Here is a 12,978-nt window from a genome sequence, read left to right on the forward strand (position 1 = left end):
TCAGGGTAGAAGGTATATCAATCGTTCCATACTTGGACGACCTTCTAATCTTTGCCAATACAAAACAGCTATTGGAGAGGGACCTGGGGAGAACAGTAAGACACTTAGAGGGCCTCGGATGGCTAATAAACAGGGAAAAATCAAGCATGATTGCATCCCAGTCGATAAAATTCCTGGGGTACACCATCGACTCCAGGCAGGAAAGGATTTTTCTACCAGTAGAGAAGATAGAAAAGGTCAAGAGTGCTGTGAAGAGGACCCAGACAAACCTGCCTATCTCTGTCAGGGCAGCCATGTCTGTATTGGGCGTCCTCACATCATCCATTCCCGCGGTACAGTGGGCACGCTTGCATGCAAGGGAGCTCCAACAGGCAATTCTGACAAATTGGTCCTACGGGGACTCCCTGGAGAAACAATTCAAGATGCCCCCTCAGGTCCAGAGAAAGCTCTGGTGGTGGAGGGATCACTCAAATCTGGACAAAGGTCTACTTTGGTGTTTTCCGGTAGACCTGAGGCTGACTACAGATGCAAGCTCCTGGGGGTGGGGTGCCCACCTAGAAGGGCAGATGGCCCAGGGGAACTGGACAGTCAGGGAGTCCAGGAGGTCCTCCAACTGGAGGGAACTCAGGGCCATTCTGCTCGGGCTATGGGCCTTCAAGAGAGTGGTTCAGGGACTCCATGTCCAGATCCTTTCCGACAACGCCACAGCTGTATCATATATAACAAGGCAGGGGGGCACAAGGAGCAAGGTGCTGCTATCCTTGGCCAGCCAGATTCTGTCATGGGCAGATGGCAACCTGAGGTCCATATCAGCAGTGCACCTCAAAGGGGACCTGAATGTGGTAGCAGATTTTCTGAGCAGGGAAAAAGTTTGGGAATCAGAATGGAGTCTGAACCACAAAGTTTTTCAAGAGCTGACTGTGAGATGGGGCATACCTCAGATAGACCTATTTGCGTCACGAAGCAACAACAAGGTGAGGGCCTTCTTCTCTTTAAACAGACAAGATCAGGCAAGCGGACTCGATGCCCTAGCACACCCGTGGGATTTCCACCTGTGCTACGCCTTTCCCCCCTTTCAATTGATCCCTCTGGTTCTAAAGAAATTGCAGGGGGAATCCACGAGTCTAATCCTAGTGGCCCCCTTCTGGCCCAAAAGGTCATGGTTTGCTACCATACAGAGGATGGCGGTGGGACCCCACTGGGTTCTTCCGCTTCGAAAGGATCTCCTAACCCAGGGACCTCTTCAGCATCCGAACATCGGGCAACTCAATTTGACCGGGTGGTTACTGAGGAGCAAATTTTAAAGAGAAAAGGGTTATCTGATAAGTTAGTCACAACCCTCCTAGGAAGTAGAAAAGATACTACTAGGGCAATTTATTTTAAAACATGGAAACGGTTTAACTCCTGGTGCCTATCAAAGGAATTTCCTCCCCAGGAGATTTTTTCAGTTCTTGAATTTCTCCATGAGGGCATGGAACTAGGGTTGGCAGCCAGTACCCTAAAGACACAGGTGGCTGCTTTATCGGTTTTCCTTGAGAGACGATTATCTCAGGAACAGCTTATTATTAGATTTTTTAAAGCTCTGGCCAGAGCTAGGCCCGTGCCATTTAAGTTCTTCCCTAAGTGGGACCTGTCCTTGGTTCTACGGGCATTGACAAAGGAACCTTTTGAACCCCCAGCAGCAGCGACTCTCAGGTTGTGGTCGCTTAAGTTGGTCCTTTTAGTGGCCATTACATCTGCTAGAAGAGTAAGCGAACTACAGGCCTTATCAATAGTGGAGCCTTTCTGTTGCATATTCCCGGACCGGGTTGTTCTTAAAACTGACCTGGGCTTCCTTCCAAAGGTATCAACAGCCTTCCATAGGACGCAAGAAATAGTTCTACCCACCTTTTGTCCTTCACCTGCAAACGCTACAGAGAAATCTTTCCATACCCTAGATGTTAGAAGGTGTCTATTACACTATCTAGAGATCACAGGTGAGTTTAGGAAGTCAAACTCCCTTTTCATAGCGTTCTCAGGACCACGGAAGGGCTATAGTGCGTCCAAAAATACTATAGCTAGGTGGCTACGAATGGCTATTAGGGAGACCTATAGTGCATCCGGGGTTGAACCCCCCGCAGGGGTTGTCGCTCATTCTACTCGGGCAGTAGCAACTTCCTGGGCGGAAAGAGCAGGAGCCTCTCCGAATCGAATCTGTAAAGCGGCTACGTGGACAAGCTTCTCCACCTTCACACGCCACTACAGGTTGGACCTGCTCTCAGCTTCAGACCAGGCGTTTGGCAGAAAGGTTCTGCAGGCGGTGGTCCCTCCCTAGAGTAAGTACTCTCTTATCTCCAGGTGCTGTCCTGAAAGACGAAGGGAGAAAAACCCTAGTTAGACTTACCGGTAACGGTATTTCTACGAGTCTTTCAGGACATCGCCGATGACCCACCCTATATTGTGTTTGATAAATGTGGTGTTATTGCTATGTTTTCTGCTTATTTAATTTCAGCATGGCGGAGGTACTCTATGAACAACTGAGGCCATGGTGGAAGTGTCCGGTCTTTTAAAGTGATCTGCAGTGTTTCCTGGGAAAGTGGGTGGAGCTGTGCTCTCTCCAGGTGCTGTCCTGAAAGACTCGTAGAAATACCGTTACCGGTAAGTCTAACTAGGGTTTTTTAGTCCGCAGCCCCAAGGTATGATTGGTTCCAGTAACCATCACCAGCGTCTGATTTACATGGTGCAGGAATACTTAGGAGCAAGATCAGACTTGGACACTTTTCCCAACGAAAATCCTCTGGGTTACTGGGTCTTGAGGATGGGTCACTGGCCAGAGCTTGCACAGTATGCAATTGATGCCTGTCCTGCATTCAGCGTTCTTTTGGAACGCACTTTCAGTGCTGCTGGAGGCTTTGTAACCGATCACAGGGTGCGTCTCTCCACCGACTCGGTTGATCGACTGACCTTCATAAAAATGAATCAGTCTTGGATCACCCCCAGCTACCAAGCACCTGATGCTGATGTAACCAAATTATTTTTTTTTAAATGTCAGATCCCATCAAGACTGCCTATGCTGATGCTGAGTGACTATCCGCTTCCTTCTCAATGATCATGCTGATAGCTTGTAAGAACATTTTTAGTTCTGGGCACCGCCACTAGTGGCTAAGACCCAATTTTTCAGCCCCTGTTTAACAAGGGCGTGCAATTACAATTTTTGATGCAATCTTTTGCAGGAGGGTTTGTTGCTGCGCTCAACTACAATATCTGTGAGCGGTTGCAGTGTTGTGGCACCAGTGCCTAATGCCCAATTTTTCAGCCCCTGTTTAACAGGGGCTTGTAATTACAATTTTTGATGTAATACTTTGCAGCAGGGCTCATTCCTGCCCTACAACTAGAGTATCTGTGAGGGGTTGCAGTATTGTGGCACCAGTGCCTAAGGCCCAATTTTTATGCCCCTGTTCAACAGGGACATGTAATTACAATTCTTGATCTAATATTTCACAGCAGGGCCCATTCCTGCGCTCACCAAGAGTAACTAACTGAGAGCTTACAGTGTTGTGGCAATACCACCACCACCAAAGGCCCAATTTTTCTGCCCCTTTTCAACAGGTACATGTAATTACAATTCTTGATATAATATTTCACAGCAGGGCACGTTCCAGCGCCCACCAAGAGTAACTGTGAGGACTTAGTGTTGTGGCACCAGCACCACCACCACCAAAGGCCCAATTTTTCTACCACTGTTCAACAATGGCATGTAATTACAATTCTTGATATAATAGTTCACAGCAGGGCATTCCAGCCCCCACCAAGAGTAACTTTTTGAGGGCTTACAGTGTTATGGCAACACCAACACCTTAGGCCCAAATTTCTGCAGAGCATATAGGGCAGGCCCCTACTTTCAAACATCCAAATTAGAAACGGAAGGAGACAACAGGAAGTGAGATGAAATCTACTCCTAGGAAAGGAAATTCTCTCCTGTAAGAGTTGATATGGGGAAAACGTGTCTCCTTTCCACTGATGCTTTATCGCCAATCCTTGTTTCACTAAAAAAAAAACAAATTTTCAAAAAAAGATTTGTCATTGGGACAGAAAGTGAGGTGAAATCTTCTGAAGAGGTGCACAGACAGCAAAAAAAAAAAAATGTTACAGGGGGTGATAACCCTTTCCCATGTTTTCCAAAAAACGTAAAAATAGATTTTTTTGACTGGAGCTACACTTTAAAAATGTACCAGTTCAAAATTACAAACAGATTCTACTTAACAACAAATCTATAGTCCCGGTCTTGTTTGCGCCACCTGTATACTGCTGTTCAGAGTATATAGGGCCTGGGGGGGCCCCACGCCTTTCCTTTTTTTTTTATTTGGGTGTGGGGTTACCCTTAATATCCATACAAGACCCAAAGGGCCTGGGTATGGACCCATGCCGTTTGTCTCACTGATTTTCATCCATATTGCCAGGACCAGACATTACATTAAAGCCACAAGCAGTTTTAAATGACTTGTATTCCTTTAAAAATGTTATTTTGTGCAGGGACTGTTCTAAGCACGGGAAACACATGCCACAGGCATACTATAGACACCTACCAGGTACGATATTTAAAGGAATATTTCACATTTTTTTCACTTTAAGCATCATTAAAATCACTGCTCCCGAAAAACATCAGTTTTTAAAACTTATTTTTGCATTGATGTATGTCCCCTGGGGCAGGACCCGCACCCCAAACCCTTTTTTAGCACAATAACTTGCATATTAGCCTTTAAAACTAGTACTTTTGATTTCGAACGTTTGAGTCCCATATACTTTAATGGGGTTCTAAAGTTTGCACAAATTTTCGTTCCGTTCGCAGGTTCGGGGGGGGGGGGGGTGTTTGGCTCATCCCTAGTCTCATTTCTTAGGACATGCAGGACAACCCCAGAACACGCACCTTCAAAAACAAGGCAACGATGAAGGTTCCCTATTATTTTCATACATTTACTTTAGGGGCTCATGGTTCCAGCTCCAGCCTGCTACCAGTATTTGCATTTTATTAATAATAAATAAAAGGCTGGAGACTACGTACGTGGTTTAGATGAATTGGTTACATCATTAGCTGTTGAAGAAAAATTACAATATTTTAGATAAAATAAATTACACGTAGATTCAAAGAATGTAAAAGGATCCAAGTGTCATATTTGCTTTATCCCTTTCTATATGTTATCTAGATTTCCATCATCCTGCTTTGCTTCTAACAGAAATGGTCACCCTACTACCTAGCAATTTCTGTGACTTAAAGTGCATGTACAGCTTCAAACATACTTGTTTGACATATATTCACATACAGCCTCAGGGGGGCTCAAAGAAGATACAACAAAATCTGTATTTGAATATTTGTTTTGTAGGTTTTCTTTAATGTGACACAACAAATTAAAGTTTTCAGTGTAAACCCCCTGGTCCTATATTCTATTTTACTTTACCACAGGCAGATATTGCTCTATGACCTATTCTAAAAAAGTTTATTATGTTCTCCTCCAAAAGTTCTCTTAAAAGAGTTTGTTACCTTCTGGAGATCCAAATCACAAAGTTCAAGAGAAGACTAGGAGCAGAATATTTTGAACGCCATGAAGTGATTCACAATGGAGGGCCTGCATAGGTAACATTGAAAGGGCAGTAGGCATTAGGGGCTAAGGACTCTTTCACACCTATGCATTGCAGAAACATTGCACAAACAAGTGCTTTACAGTCAGGCCCGGACTGGGACAAAAATTAGGCCCGGGCATTTTAGATTGAACAGCCAACCTTTCCAGGGACCGGGGGGGGGGGGGGGGGTTCGGTAGACATTAGCGGGGGTGGCTGGTGTTGGTCCTCCACACTGTAATGTGCAGGGACACGGTGATATAAAGGGAACTGCACTAAAAAGAGGCACTGCAATGATTACAGTGCCCTTTTACGGGGCAGTCCCCTTTATATTATAGTGTCCCAGTCCTATTGTGGCCATGCCAGTACTGTCTGTCTCCTATTGTGTCCATGGCCCAGTGACACTGACCTGCTCTCTGGCGGTGTGGTAGAGCGTGTCTCTCTCTCTGGTTGTGCAGGTACAGCGTGGCTCTTTCTCTGGTGGTGCGGTGCAGTGTCGCTCTCTCTGGGGGTGCGGTGCAGCATCGCTCTCTCTGGGGGTGCGGTGCAGCCTCGCTCTCTCTGGGGGTGCGGTGCAGCCTCGCTCTCTCTGGGGGTGCGGTGCAGCGTCGCTCTCTCTGGGGGTGCGGTGCAGCGTCGCTCTCTCTGGGGGTGCGGTGCAGCGTCGCTCTCTCTGGGGGTGCGGTGCAGCGTCGCTCTCTCTGGAGGTGCGGTGCAGCGTCGCTCTCTCTGGAGGTGCGGTGCAGCGACAATCTCTCTGGTGGTGCGGTGCAGCGACAATCTCTCTGGTGGTGCGGTGCAGCGTGGCTCTCTCTCTCTGGTTGTGCTGGGACTATTAGTTCCCCCAGCACAGTCCTCTGTTTCATTTGCCATGTCTCCTGTAGTAGCTGCTACAAGCACTCCTCAGCTTGTTTCTGGGTTTTCTCTTTCACCCCAGCAGAGTGCATGCTGGGGACTGTAGTCTGCTCCCTGCTGAGACCAATGGTGCCATGTATCTCTGGGACTACATTTCCCATGATGCCCCTCTAGTTTCTTCTGATTGGCCCTCTGTTTTGGCCAATGGGGAGGGAAAGCGACCATATAGGAACGCCTTCTCTTCCCCTGCTGCCGACGTGAGAAGGGGAGGGGGAGTGAGGGGGGTATAGTGACAGCAGCAGCTTTCCCCACCGTGCGGACACCCATGGCTGGAGGAGGAGAGCGGAACTGTCAGCGCGGCGCTGAGGTTGAGCTGTGTGTGAGAAAGGCGCACAGCACAGCCCATGCAGCCGCCAGTTCCGCATGACACAGGCACAGCCGTATGGCGGTAGGCGAGTGGCGGCCGTGGCCTGTGTTACCCACGATCAGGCCGTGGCCGCCGCTTACCTCCCGCTGTGCGGCCTAATCATTAACAGGCCACGGGCGGCCCCGGCCCACCGGGCAAATGCCCGGTCTGCCCTATGGCCAGTCCGGGCCTGTTTACAGTGTGCCACTGCAATGCATGGCATTTTGAATGACACCTGAATGCACTAATGCAAAGCACCTACACTACAGCGCGCCACGAAATATGGCATGTGCATTGTGGTACACTGTAAAAAAAAAATGGTACATGCCTGTTTTTTGAATATTGTGGTGCTTTGGTAGGTTATCCAAAATAATAGGCTGTATTAATGTATCTCAACTTTATGGGTTGAGAAAAAGGAACACATTATAGCAAGAAGTATTTAAGTATTTAAGAGGAAGTAAACCCTGATGAGTTTACTTCCTCTTTTTTTCCCTGCAAAGGTAAAGCATAATGGACTAAATGCGGCAGCTCCATTTTTGGAACTGCCGCGTTCAGTGCGCCTACGCGCCGCTGTCTACGGCGCATGCGCCGTAGACAGCGGTGCCCGTTTTCGGGCAAATATCTCCTAAACCGTATAGGTTTAGGAGATATTGCTTGGACCTACAGGTAAGCCTTAATCTAGGCTTACCTGTAGGTCAAAGTGGTTTGTAAGGGTTTACAACCACTTTAGGCAAATGCTATGCCCCTGCCATGCATCCAGTAACACGAACCCCGAGGATGCAAAAAATGATTGAATAACTACGGTACTTGTCGAACAGCCGCCGCAGTTGTACTGCGGTAGGTAGGTGAAAAACTATAGGGCAGTGATGGCGAACCTTGGCACCCCAGATGTTTTGGAACTACAATTCCCATGATGCTCATGCACTCTGCAGTGAAGTTGAGCATCATGGGAAATGTAGTTCCAAAACATCTGGGGTGCCAAGGTTCACCATCACTGCTAGAGGGGGTGCGGCATGATGCGGAGCTAATGCATGTGGCCAGTGGCCACGATGTCCGCTGGCCACCTGCGATCGCTCCTCAGAGAGCCAGAATGGTGATCTGTCAATGTAAACAGACAGATCCCCATTCTGACAGGGGAGTAGAGAGAGATCTGCTGTTCCTAGTGATCAGGCTGCATGTAGTGTTGTTGGCGTGGATGGAGACGAGATAGCTTGAGTTTGATTAAGCAGGCAGGTTATTTAGTTAGTGTATCTGATATGTTGAAGGCTGGCCGCAGGCCAGCCTGTATTTGTAGGAGGAGCCTGAGAGGGCTATTTAAACCTCCTCCTCTGTCAGGGCCAGTGTCGGTAGGTTTTCTGGGTTCCCACCCACCCGTTCCCCAGTTTCATACATTCTCATAGTATTTTGTTCTTATTCTTACATTCAGGGTATGCCCTCTTCTCAGGCATACTGACCAGCTAGGCCAAGGCACACCTCAGGCCTTGGTTCTTAGGAGCATCGCATTCCCGCTTGAAGACTCTGACTACAAATATATATATATATATATTACACACACAGTCAGTTTAGTGTGTATATATGTATACTTTGCATTCGGTGTAGCCTAAATATACACAGTGCATTCGGTGGTGTACAGTATATAATACACTTCAGGTGGTGTATTAATATATCTGTGTGTGTATATATACACATACATATATACTCTGCATTCAATGTAGCGTGTATATATACAGTGTATTCGTGGTGTATAGTATATAGTACAGGTGATGTATGTGTGTGTGTATATATATATATATATTTATCTATATCCAAACACACACACACACACACACACACACTGCATTCAGTGTAGCGTATATACAGTATGTATACAGTGCATTTGGTGGTGTACAGTTTCTAATACACTTCAGGTGGTCTATATAATACAGTGCAGTGCAGTGCAGTGTTACAAAAGAAAAACCATCATGTCCGGGAGGGCACCAAGGAGAGGCAGATGCTCACAGACCACTAAAGGAGGGCAAGCAGCCTCTGTGTCTACAGTCAACAGTGGTGGTCGTGGACGTGGTGCATCCTCTGCAGGTGGCCGTGGGGCACACTTGTCCTTTTTTCTGCTGCTGGCTGTGTTATTAAGCCACAACATGCAGAAGAGTTGGTGAAGTGGATAACAAAGCTGTCCTGGTCCTCCTCCTCATCTGTCACACAGGCACAGAGTAGTTTGCCTTCCAACGCAGCTGCCAAAGTAGCCTATTCCATGGCTCCTTGTCCACAGTTACTCCTTCTGTAGCCCCAACTTCATGCACGGAGGAGTCCTCAGAATTATTCCACCACAGTGTCATTTACATGCAGCTGGAGGATGCACAGCAATTTGAAGGCTTCAATGTTGGTTCCTAGGTTGAGGAAGGGAGTAACGTGAGCCTAGAGAGAGGGGGTGCCACAGAAGGACAATAAACTGGCAGTCATGTTCCCCCAGCTGCAGCATACTGCCAAGTTTGCTCCAGTGACAAGGAGGGAGGGTATGATGAGATCACTGACTGTACTTGGGTGCCGGATAAAAAAGAGGAAGAAAGTGAGGAGGAGGAGGCACAACTCCAATGAGGCAGGATGTCCTCCAGGGGGCAGCTTAAGGGCAACCACCGTATTGCATCACACCTGATAAAAAAGAGGAAGAAAGTGAGGAGGAGGAGGCAAAACTCCAATGAGGCAGGATGTCCTCCAGGGGGCAGCTTAAGGGCAACCACTGTATTGCATCACACCACAGAGCTCCGCAGGTGCAGGGCGCTGCTGACTCCCCGCTGACTTTTAAAAGTTCCTTGGTGTGGGCCTTTTTGGACATGTGTGCAACAGATCACACCATTGCTGTTTGCAACCTGAAGTTGCAAGTGTCTGAAGCGTATCAAGTGTGGTCAGAACAGCAGCCGCTTGGGCACCACATGACATATGACGACCTGCCATGCAGTCCATTGGCAACAGCACCTGAAAGACCCATATCATAGAAAAAGGCGGGGTTCTCCTTGCTTCTCATCTGGGATCTTAAACCCTACTATACCTTCAGTCCTCTCAAAAACCTGCACTGAGAGGAATGAAGGTATAGCAATAGGTGTCACAAGTACTTGCAGCCAATCTGATAGCAATGCAGCACCAATTGATTTCAGCAGTCAAATTTCCCTACCCCAGTTGCTGAACCGTAAAAAGAAATTCAGTCCCAGCCATCCACATGCTAGCTTGGCCAAATTGCTAACACTACAACTGCTGCCTTTTCAGCTGGTAGACTCTGCCCCTTCTGTGAATTTGTGAAATGTGCTGTACCACAGTGGTAGGTTTCAAAACTGCATTTCTTTTCACATAAGTCCATTACGGCTCTCTATCGTCATGTGGAAGGCAATGTTTTGGCCTCATTGGACAGGGCAGTCAACAATAAGGTTCATATTACCCCTGACTCATGGTCCAGCAGGCATGGGTAGGGATATTATCTTTCCTTCATGGTGCAGTGGGTAACTCTGCTGGCAGCTGGGAAGGATGCAGGACAGGGTTCAGTGTTGTTGGAGCTTGTTCCTTCACCACACCTCCAAAAAGTTAGTGGTGATTCTGCCAGAGCTCTCTGCTCCACCCCTCCTCTTCTTCTTCCTCTATGGCCTCTTCTTCAGAATTGTCCTCTGAACCAGCAGTGCTCCGTAAGCGTTCCAGGGGCTATGCAAGCAGTCAGGCTAAAATATGCCATGCAGTGCTTGAGTTGGTTTGCCTAAGGGACAAGAGCCACACTGGGGCAGAGATTCTGTCAGCTCTGCAAGGGCAGGCTCAGAGGTGGTTGATGCCATGCCAGCTTCAGCCAGGAATGGTTGTATGCTACAATGGCACCAACCTTCTCTCTGCCCTCCGACAGGGACACTTGATCTATGTTCCATGTTTGGCACACGTCCTGAATTTGGTGGTGCTGCATTTTTTGACCGGGTACCCAGGCTTACAAGATCTCCTGAGGCAGGGCAGAAAAGTCTGGTAACTTCCGCTCACCATACAATGCCAGTGCTCGGCTGGCTGATATTCAAAGGGAATGCAACCTGCCTACCAACCGCCTCATTTGGGACATGCCCACCAGGTGGAACTCAACGTTGACAATGTTGCAGCGGCTACACACACAGCAGAGAGCCATCAATGAGTACCTGTGTGAGTATAGCACCAGGACAGGGTCAGGGGAACTTGACTTCTTTTTGCCATGCCAGTCACTATTGATCAAGGATGCATGCACTCTCCTATCACCATTTGAGGAGGCCACAAGGATGGTGAGCAGTGACAATGCATGCAATAGTGACACTGTTCCTCTAGTCTTCCTGCTGGAGCAAACGCTTTGTGCAATCATGAACAGGGCACTTGAGGTAGAACATTGGGAGGAAAAGGAGGACTTCCTTTCCTCTCAAGGTTCCCTTTATCCAGATAGCATTCCTGCGGAGCTGACAAACACACAGGAAGAGGAGTAGGATTGTGTCAGCATGGATGTAGAGAATAACACCCAGCAGTCTTCAAGGGATGGTTTTCAGTCCCCAGAGACTCAAGGAGATGTACGTGGCTGGGAGGAGGTCGTTACGGATAGTGTAGTGACCTGGAGGACTCAGAATCTAATGCCTCTGCAAGCTTACGCTGCATGGCCTCCCTGATTCTGTAAAGCCTGCAAAAGGACCCAAGGATTCGTGATATCAAGAGGAGGGATCATTACTGGCTGGCAACCCTTCTTGATCCACATTACAAGGGTAAAGTTTCAGAACTCATCCTGCCTTTGCAGAGGGAGCAGAGGATGAAACATCTTCAGGAGGCCTTGAAGAAAAGTTTGTGTAACGCATTTCCAGACCCCGGGAGGTTACCATTTCCTGGTGCTGGACAATGTGTTTCTGAGGCTTGTTCGGTCAGAGGAAGAGTGGTGGAGAAGGTGGCCAGCTTACCATTGCCTTTACACAATTTTTCAGTCCTCAGCGCCAAGGTCCGATGGGTTCAAGCAACCATCGCCAGCGTCTGGAGACCTTTCCAACAGAGCATCCACTGGGTCTTGAGAATGGACCACTGGCCAGACCTTGCTCAATATGAAATCGAGCTACTGGACTGTCCTGCATCCAGCGTACTTTCTGAATGCACATTCAGTGCTGCTGAAGGGTCTGTAGCAGATCAAAGAGTGCACCTTCCACAGACTCTGTTAATAGGCTCACATTTATAAAAATGAATCAGTCCTGGATCAGCAGCTATCAAGTTCCTGATGCTAATGTAACTGATTGAATTTGCTATGGATCTGAGATCCCTTGAAGGCTGCCTATGCTGCCTATCCTATTTCTCCTGAATCTTGATGATGCTAGCTTCCAACAATATTTTTGGTTTAGGGCACCACCAACACCCAAGGCCCAATTTTTCTGCCCCCATTTGACAGGGACATGCAATTACAATTTTTGAAATCATATTTAACAGCGGGGCCCGTTCCTGCACCCAACAAAAGTAACTGTGAGGGGTTACAGTGTTGTGGCACCACCAACACCTAAGGCCCAATTTTTCTGCAGAGTATGTAGCGCAGTCTGTATAGTATATACAGTATCTCACAAAAGTGAATTCCCCGCTCACATTTTTGTAAATATTTTATTATATCATTTCATGTGACAACACTGAAGAAATTACACTTTGCCACAATGAAAAGTAGTGTGTTGTACAGCTTGTAGAACAGTGTAAATTTGCTGTCCCCTCTAAATAACTCAACACACAGCCATTAATGTCGAAACCGCTGGCAACAAAAGTGAGTACACCCCTATGTGAAAATGTCCAAATTTGGCCCAATTAGCCATGTTCCCTCCCCGGGGTCATGTGACTTGTTAGTGTAACAAGGTCTCAGGTGTGAATGGTGAGCAGGTGTGTTAAATTTGGTGTTATCGCTCTCTCATCCTGATCACTGGAAGTTCAACATGGCACCTCATGGCAAAGAACTTTCTGAGGATCTGAAAAAAAGAATTGTTGCTCTATATAATGATGGCCTAGGTTATAAGAAGATTGCCAAGACCCTGAAACTGAGCTACATAACGGTGGACCATACATCGTTTTAACAGGACAGGTTCACTTTTGTGAGATATTGTATACTGCATTTCAGAGTATATAGTGCA

At 47.4% G+C, this 12,978-nt stretch overlaps 1 protein-coding gene across 1 annotated transcript in view; it reads right to left on the bottom strand.

Annotated features, from left to right (window-relative positions):
- LOC143925889 (uncharacterized) overlaps window positions 1-12,978 on the bottom strand; it is a 168,150-nt gene that overhangs the window by 24,161 nt on the left and 131,011 nt on the right. Inside the window, exon 35 of the mRNA XM_077450215.1 lies at window positions 5,042-5,071. Coding sequence (XP_077306341.1) covers window positions 5,042-5,071 — 30 coding nt within the window. The remainder of the gene's footprint in view (window positions 1-5,041; window positions 5,072-12,978) is intronic.

This window comes from Lithobates pipiens, unplaced genomic scaffold (assembly GCF_037356315.1).
Source record: "Lithobates pipiens isolate NorthernLeopardFrog02 unplaced genomic scaffold, aLitPip1_a1.2 Scaffold_10, whole genome shotgun sequence".
Lineage (NCBI taxonomy): Eukaryota > Metazoa > Chordata > Amphibia > Anura > Ranidae > Lithobates > Lithobates pipiens.